Raw genomic sequence first — 18,753 nt, forward strand, 5'->3', positions numbered from 1 at the left:
GCCCCTTGACATTCAATACCATTACTGAATCCCCCACTACCAACATCCTGGGGGTTACCATTGACCAGAAACTGAACTGGGCTAGCCATATAAATACTGTGGCTACAAGAGCAGGTCAGAGGCTAGGAATCGGGCGACGAGTAACTCGCCTCCTGACTCCCCAAAGCCTAACCACCATCCACGAGTTTTATTTGATAACAAGCCAAACAGACCATCTTCACTGAAAACTAAAGTATTGAAGCGTTGTCTTCTCTGTAACTTTGAAACTTACTCCTTTTGTTCTTGGAATCTAGGTGATCTGTGTAACTCATCCATTCTGGCCCCAAGAAAAAGACTTCTTAAACTGCTGCAGTCCTTGTGCCGATGGTGCTCGGTGGGAATTTCCAGTATGTTAACTCAGTGATAATGAAGGAACAGTGATGTAAAACCAAGTCAGGATGGCATGTGCCTTGCCTGGAGGATAACTTGTTGGACTTGTGGACATTGGGGCCCGAGAGGCTCAATTGAAGGAACCTTGATGAATTGGTGCAGTGCATCCACCAGGTAATATATACAGTAGTCACAGCGGCCATTGGTGGATGGGAGTAGCATGCTCTATTAAATGCTGCTTGACTTGGAGAACAGCTATGGTCATGCATTCTCTAGCATTTAGCTTTTGAAAGCATGCTAAAGCAATGCTATGACAAGGTCAAGAGTTGCCTCATGCATGCCTGGTTTTGGCCTGCTATACCTGCTCTTTGACTGTCCCATTTAGCTTTATAATTGTGCAATACATCACAGTCGAGATAGGCCTCAGTATGCAGATGTGACGTCATGTCATTATGGGCACAGTGATCTGAGATCTGCAACAGACAGGCTAATAGGATAAGTTGCTCCCTTTTTTTGGTTCATTCACCACTATAATGTGGCAGCTTCAGGACTTGGTCAGTGCTGATTTAACTGAGCCACTCTTGATGATGGATGGTGAAGTGCCTCACTGGCAATCTCACAAACATGATCTCTCTGGCTTATTTCCAGCATCCAAGTTAATTAAGCTAAAGATTTTTAAAACCTGTAGGAGTAGCTATAGCCATTGCTGCTGGCGTTAAAAAAAAGTGTTCAGGTCTCTACATCCATTGATGAACTCACACCTAGCATCCAGGAGTCCAAGCTCTTTTCAACTTAAATAACAGTCACTGGAAGTGTGCATTTATTTCATATACACACCAGACAGCAGTGAAGGCAGGGTACTTGAATATTTTTAAGGCCGAGTTAGACTGACTCCCTGCCAATCAAGAATCTAAGGTTATGGAAGGTAGACAGGAAAGTAGAGTTGAGGCCACAATCAGATCAGCCATGATATTATCAAATGTCAGAGCAGGTTCAAGAGATAAAATCGCCTACTCCTGCTCCTAGTTTGTATATTCATATGCATGTTCATTTTTTATTCATTTATGGGATGTGGATGTTGCTGACAGGGCCAGCATTTATTGCCCCTGACTCGGTGTACTCAAGAGATAAGGATACTGTGTAAAAACAAGTTCCTGTTTGGCTGTGAAAACGGCCTCCATAGTTCATTCACATTCAGCAGCCTAAATTGATACTTCCCTAAATTCTAGAATGATTCCTGTAGATTGCAATTTAGCAAATGCAATCCCTGCCATTTATAAAAAGGAAGCAGGGAACACACAGGGCCAGTTAGCCTGTCATCAGTAGTAGGAGAAATGCTAGAATCTATTATTAGCAACGTGCTAATAGGGCACTTAGAAAATCCTAATATAATCAGGCAGTGTCAAAACAGATTTACGAAAGGAAAAGTGTGTTTGACAAATAGTGTTTTTGAGGTTGCAGCTAGCAGGGTAGATAAGGGGGAAACGGTGGCTGTAGTGTATTTGTATTTTTACATGAGATTTGTTAAGATGCCACATAAGAAATTGTTAGACAAAATTAGAGTTCACAGGATTGATTGGATTGAGGATTATGGACAGAATGGACAGAAAACAGTCAGGATAAACAGGTCATTTTTGGGTTGGCATGCTGTAACTAGTGTGATGCCGCAAGAATCATTACATGGGCCTTAGCTATTCACAATTTATTAAAGTAATACTCAGTTTTTGTCTGTCTGGATTTTTAATTAGTAATACCAAAAGGGCACGTTTGTTGGTGGGCGATGCCTGGCGCACACACAGGGATGTTGGGAGGCAGAGGGCTAGAGCGTATGACATATGTGCAGTTGCCAACAGTTGGTGGTAGAGGTGGTGAGGTGGGGGTAGGAGGCTGGAGAACAAAAAACAGAAGTTAAAGGGAGCCCAACAACAAAGTCAAAGAGTCTGATTTGTTAAGGGATGGGATGGAATTGATGGGATGGCAAGAGGGGCGTGGGATGGCATGAGGAGGAATGGCATGGAACGGGGTTGACATGGTATGGATGAAAGCTGTCAGGTGAATTTTTAAAAATCAGCATTAATTCTGTAGATAAAGATGATAACAGTCTGTATCCTCCAAAGTTTCCCTACAGTCTAACTCCATTGACCACGCCATCACATAAACTTAGACTCAAGAAATAAGCAGTTATAATGTTGCTATGAAACTTGAATCCTAAACAAAGATTTTGCCATGCAACAAGATTGGTAGTTTGGAAGCTGAAATCATAGCTGGCAGATTTCAAGGAAATTGTGCACTTATTCCGTGAATAATGTTGAGCTCTTCAGATGTAAACCTGCCTTTTCAACTCAGTGGAAACAGTTCCCAATTAGACTTTCAGATTCTATGACTATAATTAAGTCACAGGCCAGGTTTTTGTCAAAATTTGTATTTGTATTCCTAGGTCTGTATGTAGCCTCTTCCAGAATGAGAAGTTTTAATTCTGTTAAAGTATTTGGTGAATGAGTAACTAGAAATGCTGTATTTAATTCTTTCGAGTTATCAACAGTCACAGATTGCAACTCTTTTGAGTACAATCACAGTTCTTGGTTTCCGGGAGTGGGACATGAACCCACAACCCTCTGATTCAGAGGCGAGGGTGCTATGAACTGAGCCACAGCTGACACCTCAACGCTGTATTTAATGAAGTACTGATGCAATAAAGGTACTAATTGGACTGCAAATGTTTTGCAGGTCTCCACTAGTCTGTATTAATGACTTAGATGAGGGGACTAAGTGTAATTTATCTAAGTTTGCTGACAATACAAAGCTAGGTGAGAAAGTAAGCTGGGAGGAGGATGAAAAGAGTTAGCATGCATGTACAGCAGGCAATTAGAAAGCAAATAGTATGTTAGCCTTCATCACAAAGGGAGTGGGGTATAAGAGTAAAGAAGTCTTACTAAAATCATATGGCACCTTGGTGAAACCTGGTGTACAGGTTTGGTCTCCTTTACCTAAAAGGATATAATTGCCTTGGAGGGAGTGTAACAAAAGTTCACTAGACTGATTCCTGGGATGTGCGGATTCTCCTCTGAGGAGCAATAAAGTGAAACAGGTCTATATTCCATAGATTTAGAAAAACAGGAGGTGATCTCATTGAAACATATAAAATTCTTAAGAGGCTTGACAGGGTAGATGCTGGGAGGATTTTCCCCCCTGATGGCGAGTCTGGAACACAGAGTCATGTTCTCAGATTTAGGGGTTGGCTATTTCGAACTGAGATGAGTAGTCACTTAAACAAATGTGAATCTTTGGAATTCTCTTCCCAGAGAGCTCCAGATGCTCAATTGTTGAGTATATTCAAGACAGAGATTGATTGATTGATTGATTGATTTTTGGATACTAAGAGGATCAAGGGAAAAGGGGTACTACACAAAGGTGGAGTTAAGGTAGGTCAGCCCTGATCATTTTATCTGGTGGAACAGGCTTGAGGGACCAAATAGCTTACTCCACACTTTTTTTTATATACATTGCATTTGATTATATATATTTTTGTGGGGGTTTTGTCAGAAATTTGTGCAGTTCTGACTTCCCTAACTTTACCCCCCACCCCCCCCAAATTCTGGCCTCATCAACCACCACCTATTTTGCCTCGGCATTGGCAGCCATGCCTTCAGCCATCTAAGTGCACAGCTTTGGAATTCCCACCCTAAACCTCTCTACCCACCTCTTCTCCTTCAAAGTATTAACCTTGGTTCAGTGACACCATTCTGAATTCAGAGTCCAAAAGGTTAAAGGTTCATGTTCACACCAGAGACATGAGCAGATGATCTAGACTGGCTTTTCAGTGAAGCACTGTCAGAGGTGCCTTCTTTTGGATGAGAGGCTGATCTGAGACAAACACGTGCCCGACAACCAAAACAGATTAACCAGTGCTTTATCATAGTGCTGCTTTTGGGGCCTTGATATGCAAAAATTATTTGCTGTATTTCCGTACATACAACAATGACTGCAGTTCAAAAACACTTCATCGATCATGAAATGTGTTGGTATGTCACAAGATTGTGAAAATGTCTTGCATTTGTAGAGTCTAAGTCTTTGTGAAAACCATCTCTTACTAAAAGTCATTCATCCTGATATCTGCATAATTTAGTTCTACCCTCATCTTTGTTTAATTATGCTTCTGTGATGCAGCTTGGAACTTTTTTCTATGTGGCCGGTGCAATATAAATGCAAGTTTTCCCTTTGAAATTTGGCATTCTTACATCCGTCCTGATGAACACAACACAAAAAGCTTGGACAGCGTGTCTCTTTTTTTTCAGCAGTACTAAATGTAAGTTGTTGTTGTTGTTGTTCATGCTTATATGAATGACAGTGTAAATATTTCTTATACGTCTGATGTAAACAAAGTTGACACTGCACTGCCTGGTTTAGTCTAAAAGAGGTACAACACATTATCTTGTGGATGACCAACTTTTCCACTTTCAAACACAAGACACTAGTTGAGCCTGGAATCTTAAAGACTTCACATTTTATCCATGCAGACCAGCAGAAGACATGGTTACAGCAGAGACCACCTGCCTTATCCCTTGAAGCAGGGAAACAAAATGAGTGAATCAATTTGGAATTTGCCAGACTGCATTCTATCTCCCACCTGGTCTATTTTAACAAATTCTCAACAGCAGCTCAGTGCTTCCCTCTTCACAATTCCCAGCCTGTGAACAGATTATGTAAGTCAGCCATCTACATTTACAAAGAAAACAGAACCACTGGTACCAGGGTAGCAAGTATGTTGGGACATAAGAATCCATTAGCTGTCACCGCAACCTCATCCACATCTGCATGGTGCGGATATAAAATCAGGTTATCACAATGGATTTCCACCAATATAACAATCACCTTCAGGGCATCTCTACAGGGAGTGGAGAAAATCTCTTAAACAGATTAGGCTAGATTTATTAGGTGAACGTTAGCTATATGCAGTGTTTTAGGCAGTTTCCACTGAATGAGACTTAAAGTTACTGGAGTAAAAATCAGCAAAGCCACCAGCTATTAAAGTAATTTAATTTGGGAGCTTGTGATTCTCATACCTGTAGAGTGGCAAAGTTGCACAATTGGTCACAAGGAATGAACAGTTACAGAATTGAGAACACATTCAGAACTTTCAATATCTATAAAACAAATGCCATATTACAACTACATTTATTTTATATGCATGTAGTCGCAAGACACCATACTGACCCTTTACTATTGTACATGACACTTCAAATTCCATCTTTTCAGCTTGTTCAAAGTCTATCGTTGAGAAGTCATTCTTACTTTACTGAAGGGCTAACAAAAGAACATTACAGAAATATATAAAAGCAATCTCAGATGGCCAGTTTCCTACTTACTCCACTAAGATCAACTATGGTACAAATGCACTTTCAATTCTAACCCTCTCTAACAAACAAACATTTCTCAATAAAGATAGAGATTTGTCAACTACAGCTTTCAAAACAACCAGTTCAAACCGCAAATTATTATATAATATAAAAGCAAAATACTGTGGCTCTGGAAATCTGAAATAAATTATCATGTAGACAACTAAATGCAGATGTTTGAACTGAAATAGAGGTATTCAAAACCACGAGGGAACTGGACAGAGTAAATAGGGAGAAACGGTTCCCACTTGTGAAAGGATTGAGAACGGACAGGGCACAGGTTTTAAGTAATTGGCAAAAAAAAAAGCAAAAGCCACACGCGAAAAAACTTTTTCACCCAGCCAGCGGTTGAGGTCTGGAATGTACTGCCTGAGTGTGTGGTGGAGGCAGGTTCAAGGGAGGCATTCAAAATGGAATGAGACTGTTATCTGAAAAGGGAAAATATGCAGGGTTACGGGAATGAGGCGGAGAATGGCACGGAAGGGCTCATTCGGAGAGCCGGCGCAGACAACGATGGGCCGAATGGCCTCCTCCTGCGCTGGAACAATTCTGCGAGATTATACCGTACGCGGAAACGCAGGCAAAAGTGCCTTTGGAATGAACAGAAACTGTACCTTTTCCATTTTGCCAGGCTGTGTACCAGGACAGGCTGAGGAAGGAGGTGACAAACACTAACGCGGTGGCCACAGTCCCATTTCTGAGCCTCATCTCATTGCCCACAGAGTCGCTACCGGAGTTTCGCCGTCACTCTCATAGCAAGAACTGGGGCTCTCCTCTCCGCACCGCGTCTCGCTGCCTCTGTCTCTCTCTGCACGTTGAATATTTTGTTAAACAAGAGATATCTCTGCACATTTAAATCCTGGCAGACTAGTCACTTTCTGTACGGATTTTATTTTGAGCTCATGAACTCCACCTTAGGCACAAAAAAAATAACAACATGAAACCTACAATGTTGCAGCCGCTTTTTCACCCCCCCCCCCGCATCACAAACACAACGTCCAGGAAGCACGAAACTCGCCGAAAGGGAGAATAGAGGAAAAGCCTTCACTCGCCTAAGGTTTACCCAACCAAGCGCTGGTAGCGCCAAACCACGCCCACTCGCCGCGTTCATTGGTTCCCCCTTGACGTTTCACTGCCCAATCACCGAGCGTGGGACGGACAAGCGTTCCTTCCGATTGGGTCACCCTGCTGTCTGTCAACCCTAACGTCACAAGCGACAGGCCGGTTCACGCCCCGCTTCCTTCTTTCCCGTCAATTTCTGCCCTGTCTCTGGCTGGAGAGCTGTTTCAAAAGTGACGGATGTTGGTGCAAGAATTTATTTTTTTAGAGGAAAAATCAATCAATCATTAAATTTATCCTTTGCATAACTTAAGAGAGAAGAAAACAATGCGCAAAACAAGGAACAAAAACGTCAGTTCCAGCTCTGCCAGCCCTTCCTGATATTTGTCAATGTTTTTAGACTGCCTTATTTGGCACTAGGTCTGTCCATTAAGGTTGTTTCAGAATGTTGCCCAATACAATGTTTTAACTTTTCAAATATAGTTATTTCAAATTTCAAAATGTTCAGGAACGATCAATAAAAAGTTTTAAAATTGTTCTTTAACTATTAGGTTTTTTTTAAAAAAATCTACAATAAGATGGGAATTCGAATTCGAGCTCGAAGCACTTGTTTTAACGAGATGATGCTAGCGTTCAAGTGCACAATTTGAAGGCATCCACCAGTTGCGTTCAGCCAGGAGTGGGGGTGGAAATCATTTCTCAAGCTTTCACTTGGGACATTGAACACAGCAAAGAGAAATGCATCTCAAATTTCCACTCCTGGTGTCCCAAAGAAAATCTTTATTTCAGCCACTCACGGTAATGCTGATATTTGAAACATTAGTTGCTAAAGTTCCCTACCCTTCTTAATAGGAAGATCTGGGCTGAGCCATATCATTTTCGCGCGCTCTAGAAACGGGCAGGATTTCCATTTTGTGAGAAATGCATGGAACCAGATGCAGTTTTACTGTATATGAAATTGGGGCCCAGGGAAGACCCAATTATAATGTTGTAATGGATTTTTATAAAAATGTTCATGAAGTGCCTCATTGTAGATTGTTGAAATTGTGACAAATTTGGGATTAAATGTGCAATGTGTACTCTTGCTCCAAAATCCCTATGAATGGCTGGGGGATTCATTGAGCCAATTTCTCTCAAAAATAGGGAATAGGAAGGTATTGCCCCAGTCAATGGCTTCATCAATAATGTGCTCCATGACATTGTAAGGCATGGTCTCAAAGAATATGATGCATTCCACTTACTGGATACTGGATAAAATATTGAGATGCAATAAACAGAAAATACTAAAAATACACAGCAGAGCAGACAGACAATAAGAAGATGAGACAGATTATGCTGTGTTAGATGTATATCCTTCATCAGAACTGCAGACTTAAAGATAGGAAGGCTTATTTTAGTATTGTTGGAAAGAGATTCACCATACACAGTAATCGCTGAGAGCGAGTGGATTAAATGAGCTTCTTAATTTCTTCATTTAAATCTAGATTATATAATCAATAGAGATATAAAAAGGACAAAAAATGTGCAAATAGTTGCAGGGGAGATAAAAGACACACAAATGGTCCACTAAAAAAGAAAAAAGAAAGACTTGCATTTAAATAGCGCTTTTCATGACCACCAGACATCTCAAAGTGTTTTACAGCCAATGAAGTACTTCAGAAGTGTAGTCACTGTTGTAACATAGGAAACAAGGCAGCAAATTTGCACACAGCATGTTCCCAAAAACAGCAATGGTATAATAGCCAGTTGATCTATTTTTGTGATGTTGATTTAGGGATTAATATTAGCCAGGGCACCGGAAATGACTTCCATGCTCTTCTTCAAAATAGTTCAAAATAGGGATCTTATACATTCACCTGATAGAGCTTGGAAGTGCTTTGCTTAATATCTCATCTGTAATACAGCACCTCTGACAATGCAGCACTTCTACAGTACTGCACTGCAGTGTCAACCTTGACTTTTGTGCTCATGTCCTGGAATGGCACTTGAACACAAAACCTACCAACTTAGAGGTGAGAATGCTACCAACTGAGCCACTGCTGGCACACAAGTCCCAAAAGCAGGGGGGCGGTAGCAATGTTACTGAACTAGTAATCCCAAGGTCTGAACTAATCTTCACCATGGGAGCTGGGGAATTTAAAATTCAATCAGTGAAAAAATCTGGAATAAAATGTGAGTTTCATTAATAATGATCATGAAACTACTGAGTTGTTGTAAAAATACATCTGGTTCACTCATGCTCTTAGAGAAAGAAATCTGCCATCCTTACCTGGTCTGGCCTACATTTGACTCCAGATTTGGTTGATTTTTAACTTTCCTCTGAAATGCTCTAGCAAACTATTCAGTTGTAGGTGACTCCCCGCCATCTGCTCAAGGGTAATTAGGGATGGGTGAAGAATGCTGGCCTTGCTAGCAAAGCTCACATCCAGATTAAAAAAGACATAAAGAAAGACAGATCAATATGCAGCTCCAAAGATGCATGGAAATGTTTGGTAATGGTGAAAAGAGGGAAAAAAAATCACAGCTCCATATAATTGGATCAGATTCTTGCAGTATTGGGCTCTGACAAAGGTTCTCCCAAATTCAATCCATCTGGACATTGACTGGCCTTCACCAAATCAAATGCAACAACTAGGGTGCAGCTAAGATTTGCTACTAAAGGGCTGCAGAAAGCTCAGCAGAAAGTTGAGAAGTTGAGGTAGGAATTTGTGTTAATTGGACAGTAGGATGAAATAGGTGAAATCACATCAACCACCCATTTCATATTCCACCCAATATTCCTTTCCATTGATTTAAATGGAGCTGAATGTTGGGCAATGAGTATAACAGATGGCCAAAGTGATTTTGCTCGTCTTGCACTGCTTCTCAAAACAAATTTCTACAACATTGCTCCTGAGGTGAGGATAGATAACATAACAGTAATCTCCCCTTGTCCAGTCTCTTCCCACCTGCATACGGGATTCCTCTCACGCCCCACATCATATCAAAAATTTCCAGTTCCCTGGCCCCAACCGCCTCCTCTTCACCATGGATGTCCAATCCCTCTACACCTCCATCCCCCACCGGGATGGTCTGAGGGCTCTCCGCTTCTTCCTCGAACAGAGGCCCGAACAATCCCCATCCACCACTACTCTCCTCCGTCTGGCTGAACTTGTTCTCTCACTGAACAATTTCTCCTTAAACTTGTCTCACTTCCTCCAAATAAAAGGTGTGGCTATGGGTACCCGCATGGGCCCCAGTTATGCCTGTCTCTTTATGGGGTATGTGGAACATTCCTTGTTCCAGTCCTACTCTGGCCCCCTCCCACAACTCTTTCTCCGGTACACCGATGATTGCTTCGGTGCTGCTTTATGCTCTCATCTGGACCTGGAAAAATTTATTAATTTTGCTTCCAATTTCCACCCCTCCATCATTTTCACATGGTGCATCACTGACACTTCCCTTCCCTTCCTTGACCTCTCTGTCTTAATTTCTGGTGATAGACTGTCCACCAATATTCATTACAAGCCTACCGACTCCCACAGCTACCTCGACTACAGCTCCTCACACGCCGCTTCCTGTAAGGACTCCATCCCATTCTCTCAGTTGCTTCGCCTCCGTCGCATCTGTTCTGATGATGCCACTTTCAAAAACAGTTCCTCTGACATGTCTTCCTTCTTACTTAACCGAGGTTTTCCTCCCACACTGGTTGACAGGGCCCTCAACTGCGTCTGACCCATCTTCTGCGCATCCCCCCTCACACCTTCCTCTCCTTCCCAGAACCATGATAGGGTCCCCCTTGTCCTCACTTATCACCCCACCAGCCTCCGCATTCAAAGGATCATCCTCCCCCATTTCCGCCAACTCCAGCATGATGCCACCACCAAACACATCTTCCACTCACCCTCCCCCCCCCACCCCCCCAACCCGTGGCATTCCGCAGGGATCGTTCCCTCCGGGACACCCTGGTCCACTCCTCCATCACCCCCTACACCTCAACCCTCTCCCACAGCACTTTCCCACACAACCGCAGAAGGAGCAATACCTGCCCCTTTACTTCCCCTCTCCTCACCGTCCAAGGGCCCAAACACTCCTTTCAAGTGAAGCAGCATTTCACTGGCACTTCCCTCAATTTAGTCTACTGCATTCACTGCTCCCAATGCGGTTTCCTCTACATTGGAGAGACCAAACGCAGACTGGGTGACCGCTTTGCCCAGACCTCCCTGTCGCTTGCCATTTCAACACTCCACCCTGCTCTCATGTCCACATGTCCGTCCTTGGCCTGCTGCAATGTTCCAGTGAAGCTCAACGCAAACTGGAGGAACAGCACCTCATCTTCCGACTAGGCACTTTACAGCCTTCTGGATTTAACATTGAGTTCAACAACTTCAGACCATGAACTCTCTCCTCCATCCCCACCCCCTTTCCGATCCCCATTTTTCCAATAATTTATAATTTTTTTCCGCATTATTTTAAAATTTATTTCCATCTATTGTTTTACCTCCACCTTTTAGCCTATTTCGATCCCTTCCCCCCACCCCACCCCCACTAGGGCTATCTGTCACTTGCTCGTCCTGCTTTCTACCTTTAATGTCACCATTAGCACATTCCTTAGCTAATATCACCACCGTCAACATCTCTTTGTTCTTTTGTCTATAACATCTTTGGCAATCTCTTCTTTGCCTCCACCTATCATTGGCCCTCTATCCAGCTCTACCTGTCCCACCCCCCTCAACCAGCTTATATTTCACCTCATTTCTATATTTCCTTAGTTCTGATGAAGAGTCATACAGACTCGAAACGTTAACTGTATTCTTCTCCGCAGATGCTGTCAGACCTGCTGAGTTTTTCCAGCTATTTTTGTTTTTGTTTCAGATTTCCAGCATCCGCAGTATTTTGCTTTTATTATAATAGTAATCTTACTTGACTAATAACCCAAAGACCCTGGCTAATGCTCTGGAGACATGAGTTCATATTCCACCATGGCAGCTGATAGAATTTAAATTTTGTTAATAAATCTGGAATGAAATCTAGTCAAATTAATAGTGACAATGAAAAAACTTATCTGGTTCACTAATAACCTCCAGGGGTGGAAATCTGCCATCCTCACCCAGTCTGGCCTACATGTGACTCCAGTCTCTGAAATGGCCTAGCAAACCACTTGGTTGTCTCAAACCACTACAGGAAAGTTGAATAAGAATCAAACCAGACGGACCACCCAGCGTCGACCTACACACCAGATGACAAAGGTATACCCCACCCAGTCGACCCAGCAAAGTCCACCTCATTAACACCTTGGGACTTATGCCAAAATTGGTAAACCTGTCCAATAGACTATTCAAGCAACAGCCTGATATAATTCCTACCTTACAGCCAAAGTCCCAGACTCCCCCACTCTCAACCCTGGCTATGTCCTGTCCCACCAGCAGGACAGACTCAACAGAGATGGTGGCACAGTGGGATGTGGGCATTGCTGGCTAGGCCAGAATTTATTGCCCATCCCTAATGAAGTCTTATGGTATCAGGTAGAACATGGGCAAGGAAACCTCTGGCTGATTACTCCCTCCCTCAGCTGTTGAATCAGTGCTCCTCCATATTGGACACCAACTAGTGTTCCTCAATTGTTCCACCAATTGTTGGTCCTCAACTATTTACAATCTCTATCAATGACTTAGATGAAGAGACTGAATGTATGGTAGCCAAATTTGCCGATGACAAACCTACCTACCAAGATAGGTAGGAACGTAAATTGTCAAGAGGAGGTAGAGAGTCTGCAAAGGGATATAGACAGGTTAAGTGAGTGGGCAAAAGTTTGGCAGATGGGGCATAACGTGGGTAAATGTGAACTTGTTCACTTTGGCAGAAAGAATAGGAAAGCAATATACTATTTAAATTGAGAAAGATTGCAGAACTCGGTGGTACAGAGGGATCTGAGTGTCCTGGTACATGAATCACAAAGTTAGTATGCAGGTCCAGCAAGTGAATAGGAAGGCAAATGGAATGTTGGTGTTTATTGCAAGGGGAATGGAATATAAAAGGATGGAAATTTTACTACAGCTGTACAGGGCCTTGGTGAGACCACATCTGGAGTACTGTGTGCAGTTTTGGTCTCCTTATTTCAAAAATATATAATTGCTTTAGAAGCAGTTGAGAGAAGGTTCACTACTGGACTCATTCCTGGGATGAAGGGGTTGTCTTTTGAAGGAAGGCTGAACAGGTTAGGCCTATACCCATTGGAGTTTAGAAGAATGAGAGGTGATCTTACTGAAACATGTAAGCTCCTGAAGGGCCTTGACAGTGTGGATACCTTGAGGATGTTTCCTCTTGTGGGGGAGACTAAAACTAGAGGACATAATTTAAAAATAAGAGGTCTCCCTTTTAAGACAGAAGAGGAGAAACATTTCCTCCCAAAGGATCGTTGGTATGTGGAATTCATTTCTCCAGAAAGCAGTGGAGGCTGGATCTTTGAATTTATTCAAGACAGAGTTAGAGAGATTTTTTTAAGACAAGGAAGTCAAAGGTTATGGAGGGGTGTGGGAGGGTGGGGTGGGGGGGGGGGGGGGGGGGGGGGCCAGACAAGAAAGTGGAGCTGAGACCACAACCAGATCAGCCATGATCTTATTGAATGGTGGAGAAGGCTCGAAAGATCAAATGGGCCTACTCCTGCTCCTATGTTGCTAACACCATTTGGAAGAAGCACTGAGGGTAGCAAGGGCACAAAATGTGCTCCTGATGGGAGGCTTTAATGCCCATCACCAAAAGTGGTTTGGTAGCAGCACCAAGCTGGCCAAGTCTTGAATGATATATCTGCCAGTCTGGGCCTGTGGTAGTTGGTAAGAGAACCAACACAAGAGGGAAAACCTACTTAACCTCACCAATCTACCTGTTGCAGATTCATCTTTCCATGACAAGATTGGTAGGAGCGACCACCAGACAGTCTTTACGGAGACAAAGTCCCATCTTCACACTGAGGATACCATCCATCATGCTGTGTGGCATTACCACTATCTTAAATGGGATAGACCCAGAACATGTCTAGCAGCTCAGAACTAGGCATCCATGAGGTGCTGTAGGCCATCAACAGCAGTAGAATTGTCTTCAACCACAATCTATAACCTCATGGATCGGCATATCCCTCATTCTATTATTACCATCAAACCATGGGGCTAATCCTGGTTCAATGGGGAGTGTAGGAGACAATGCCAGGAGCAACACAAGGCATACCTAAAAATTAGGTATTAACCTGGTGAAATTACACCACAGTACTACTTGCATGGTAAACAGCAGAAGCAGCATGCTAGAGATAGAGTCAAGCAATCACACAACCAACAGATCAGATCAAAGCTTTGCAGTCCTGTCACATCCAGTTGTGAATGGTGATGGACAATTGGACAACTAACTGGAGGAGAAGGTTCCAAAAACATCCCCATCCTCAGTGATGGGGGTGCCCAGCACATTAATGCAAAAGACAAGGCTGAAGCATTTGCAACAATCTTCAGCAAAAAGTGCCAAGTGGACGGTCCACCTTGGCCTCCTCCAGAGGTCCCCAGCATCACAGATGTCAGTCTTCAGCCAATTCAATTCACTCCACATGATATCAAGAAGTGACTGAAGACACTGGATGCTGCAAAGGCTATGGGCCCTGATAACATTCTGGCTGTTGTACTGATGAGTTGTGCTCCAGATCTAGCTGTGCACTAATCCAAAATGTTCTAGTACAGCTACAACATTGGCATCTACCGACAATGCGGTAAAATTTCCCCCGTGTGTCCTGTCCACAAAGAGCAGGACAAGTCCAACCCGGCCAATTACTGCTCCATCAGCAGACTGACAATCATCAGCAAAGTGATGGAAGGTGTCGTTGACAGTGTTATCAAGTGACACTTACTCAGCAACAACCTGCTCATTGATGTTCATTCTGGGTTCTGCCACAGGCACTTAGCATCAGACTTCGTTACAGCCTTGGTCCAAACATGAACAAAAGAGCTGAATTCCCAAGGTGAGGTGAGAACGCCTGTCCGTTTCATCAAGGCTGCATATGGCCGAATGTGGCATCAAGGAGCCCTAGCAAAACTGAATTCAATGCGAATCAGGGGGATTTGTTTGAGTCATACCTAGCACAAAGGAAAATGATTGTGATTGTTTTTGGCCTAGATAAATAATCAGTGAATACCTTTGTGTAGCTATGAGGTTTTAGCTAGTTAAACTAGCTAAAAAAAATTAAACAATAGCTAGTGATGCTTTGAAGTAGTTTGTTACTAATCTGTAGAAATTTGCTGGACAGTTGGCGGAGAGTGATGTGATGAAGGTGTGAAATTGGGAAAGGGTTGTTATGAGTGCATTGGGTGACAAAGCAGTTTGAAATGCTGGCTTAGACTTTTCAAATAGTTTGTCCAAACCATTGATCTAAATCAAGCAAACATAATCCGAAAATTGGGCAGTATCTATAACATCATAATTTATGAAATGACAAAAACGCAGGGGCAAAAATCTCCACTGGAAAGAGACAGGAATTCATTTTAATATTAAAATGAACGATGGATGACTCAATTGCTGAATGCTATTTCCTTATGTTCCTGCTTGCAGAGTACTGTGGAATCTCCATAGAGGACTGTGGAATCCAGAGTACTGTGGAATCTCCATAGCCAAAAGTAATGAATATTCCACATTGCTTGGAGATAGGTTTGTACAGAAGCTAATTTACAGGACCAGAAAGAAGACAAACAGCTTGGCCCATGGCACATACAACGTGCAATGCATGTCCTGACATCATGGAATATGATACACACACATCTCTGGACCTAATTTCTGGAACAAACAGTGCACAGAAATTTCAGAAGTTATTTTTCATCATTAGATCTTTCTCCAAGTGTCTTCTACTGTGTGTCTTAGTCATTTTCTCTGGAATTACCTGTGTCTTTTGGGGTCCAATTTTGCCCAGTTTTCTCCTTTGTTTTGACACTAAAATCACAGCTTGGTGAAACAGCCTGCAATTTTCAATTTCTCTACCTTCAGTGGTAACTTGTTGATCATATTGTCACCTGACTGTTGTAGAAACCATCTGATTCTTATTCCTTTGAAATCAATCGGACAAACATTGCAGAGGCTGTGTAAAGGACAGACCCATCTACTTCGCCAACTCAAAGGATAACGTTGAAAATTACTGCCCATGTGTTTTTGAAACAACAATAAAAATCAAGCTTAAAAATCCTTGCAAAGATCACATGCGAAAGCCTGGCTAAACATAATAGCTAATGATTCTCTGAATGCACCAATCACTGTATATCCTGTAGTCTTGCTGCATGAAAGAGAGCCAGGAAATTTGTTGTTTCTTTTTTAGTGTTAATATTGGTTAATTTCAAACCAATGCTAATTACATCCAAACCCATTGGGTTGATATCATGAAAACTATTTCCTGCTGGCTGCTTGATGTGCTGCAAATCAGCCATTAAGAATGAAACTGAAATGTTGCATTTTAGCAAGAAATGGTGTTAGGTATGCCTCTTATGACCTGATACTGTGGGGTACTAAATGTATAATTGACTACTTTATTGATTTCTGAAAGATGCATTACTGATTTAGCTCAAACTTCAAAGATACGAATGATGTGTTTCAAGCAGCATACTCCCAGTTCCTTTTAAGAGGATTGCATGAGACACTCATGTTTGAAAGATCATTATTATTATTATTATTAATATTAACATACATATTTCAAGTCCAATATTAATAACAAAGTTAGCAAAAGCCCCTGCCTGTTCATTATTTAATGTGTTTGAGGAGGAATAGATAGGAATTTGCATAAAGGTTCTCAGTAGGACATAATTTGAACTCTGGGAGAAACAGGATAAACAGTTGCAAAGACCATTAAGATGATTTCTCCAGGGTCCTCACTGAAGGTGTGGTGGGAGATTCCAGTGGAAATTCTACCTCATGTTCTGAAAACTATCTCATTTGTTACCTTTCATAGAATGATGGAATACCAAAGGAGGCCCTTCAGTCCATCATGCCTGCCACATCTTTGAATGAACTATCCAATTAGTCCCACTGCCCAGGTCTTTCCCTCTGTTCAGCAAAATATTCCCTTCAAGAATTCATCCAATTCCCTTTTGAAAGTTACCGTTGAATCTGCTTCCACTGCCCACTCATGCAGTCCATTCAAGATCATAACAATTTGCTGCGTAAATTTTCTTTTCCTTTAGTCGCCTTTGCTAATTACTTTAAATCTATTTCCTCTGGTTACCGACCCTTCTGCCACTGGAAACAGCTTCTCCTTAATTAAGCTACCAAAACACCCCATAATTTTGAACACCTCATTAAATCTTCTCATAATCTTTTCTGCTCTAAGGAGAATGATTACAGCTTCTCCAGTCTCTCCACAAAACTGAAGGCCCTCATCCTGGTATCATTCTAGTGAATAATCCCTGCCCCCTCTCCGAGGCCTTGACACCTTTCCTAAAGCCTGGTGGGCTCAGATTTGGCTACAATATTCCGGTTACAGCCTAATTAGTGTTCGCCAAAAGTTTAGCATAACTTTTTTGCTTCTGTATTCTATGCCTCATCAGGGAGAGATTGAACAGTGGGACAAGTTGACCTGATCAAAGAGAGTCTGCATGGATTTGGAAAGAGTAAGTCATGCTTAACTAATCGATTTGAATTTTTTGAGGTCACTAACATGGTGGATAAGAGAGTATCTATGGCTCTTATTAATATAGATTTCCAGAAGGCATTTCTATGCACCTATGTTTCTAATATACTGTCCTTTTATCTCTGGGACGTACATTACAATCAAAAGAAAGATGCTCTTCAGCCTTTCATACTAGTTGCAGCTCTTCCACCAGAGCCATCTACTTCAATCTAATCACACTTTCCCTGTTCTCTTATTATAATCTTTAATATTTTTCTTCTTCAAGGATGTATCCAATTCCCTCTGAGATATCAAGAGTGATTTTCAGTAAAGGATTTTATATTCTAACAACCATTCATGTGGGAAAAAATCCTTCCAGCCTCTCCCTTTATGTGTCTAGTTTAATTCTAAATTTAGCACCTCTCATTACTGTTTCACCAACCAATGGAATATTCCATTACTTCTTCTCTCAAACCCTTGTATAACTGACCCTCGCATTACCTCTCTATTCTAATTGGACTGAGACTGAAAAGCTCAAAGTCTTTTCCCTCTGTCAAAGAACAAAGTGAAATGAAATTAGACAGGTTAAATCCAGTTGTACAATGTACAATGCACAGCCAACAGGCTATATAGTTCCCAATGAACTGGCACTGAATTGGGCCATATCAGTCAGAACTGGACTGAGATGATGTAATGATTTTCTCTAATGAAGCACAGAAATGTGCTGAAGAAGCTTCACTGTGCATCTGTCCACCATGTCATTCACCTGGAAGGTGTATAAATACAAAAGACAACATTTCAAGTAAAGGTAGAGGGAGAAAAATGAAAACAATGGAGGTGTGGCTGCACTTGTGTATCTCACAACAGAGCAGAAAGCATGATGTTCTGCTGCCCTCTTGTGCTCCAACTTTCTTTAATGGGAGAGTGTTTTGAGGAATATTCAAATTCAAAATCCTGTATATTATACTATACATATTTGTTGTAAAATATGGCTTCAGCCCTTCTTAGAGCTGTTGACCTTAATAAATGAACTAGTGAAAATATATGGCCCATCATTTTAGCTGCAACCATGCATTCCCAACCCCCACTGCTTGTGCCCAGAATTCAACCAGCATGTGACAAAGGAAGAAATGTAAGAACTAGATGATGGACCTGCCAATAGAGAATAGACCCTAGATTATAGTTGATACTATCAAACCTAATACTGTATTAAAATTGGATTTGAAAAATGAGAATATAACTTGAAATATATTTTAGGGAAGCACGAAAGAAGGGGCCATGTTTACATTAAAATAATAATAAAAACAAAATTGCACGGTCATAATA

General features: G+C 41.9%; 1 protein-coding gene across 5 annotated transcripts in view; it reads right to left on the reverse strand.

Moving 5' to 3' along the window:
- Nucleotides 1-6,792, reverse strand: part of mgat4a (alpha-1,3-mannosyl-glycoprotein 4-beta-N-acetylglucosaminyltransferase A) — a 261,997-nt gene extending 255,205 nt beyond the window's left edge. For 4 of the 5 annotated variants that reach the window (XR_013577081.1, XM_078545191.1, XM_078545190.1 and 1 more), the window contains exon 1: nucleotides 6,380-6,784. Coding sequence is in view for 3 of the 5 variants with exons in the window: in XM_078545191.1 (XP_078401317.1) it covers nucleotides 6,380-6,473 (94 nt within the window). In the remaining 2 variants the exon portion in view is untranslated. Of the gene's footprint in view, nucleotides 1-6,379 lie in introns of all 5 variants that reach the window. The other variant, XM_078545192.1, reaches the window with a different exon arrangement.
- Nucleotides 6,793-18,753: the final 11,961 nt, after the last annotated feature.

This window comes from Cetorhinus maximus, chromosome 7, assembly GCF_964194155.1.
Source record: "Cetorhinus maximus chromosome 7, sCetMax3.hap1.1, whole genome shotgun sequence".
Lineage (NCBI taxonomy): Eukaryota > Metazoa > Chordata > Chondrichthyes > Lamniformes > Cetorhinidae > Cetorhinus > Cetorhinus maximus.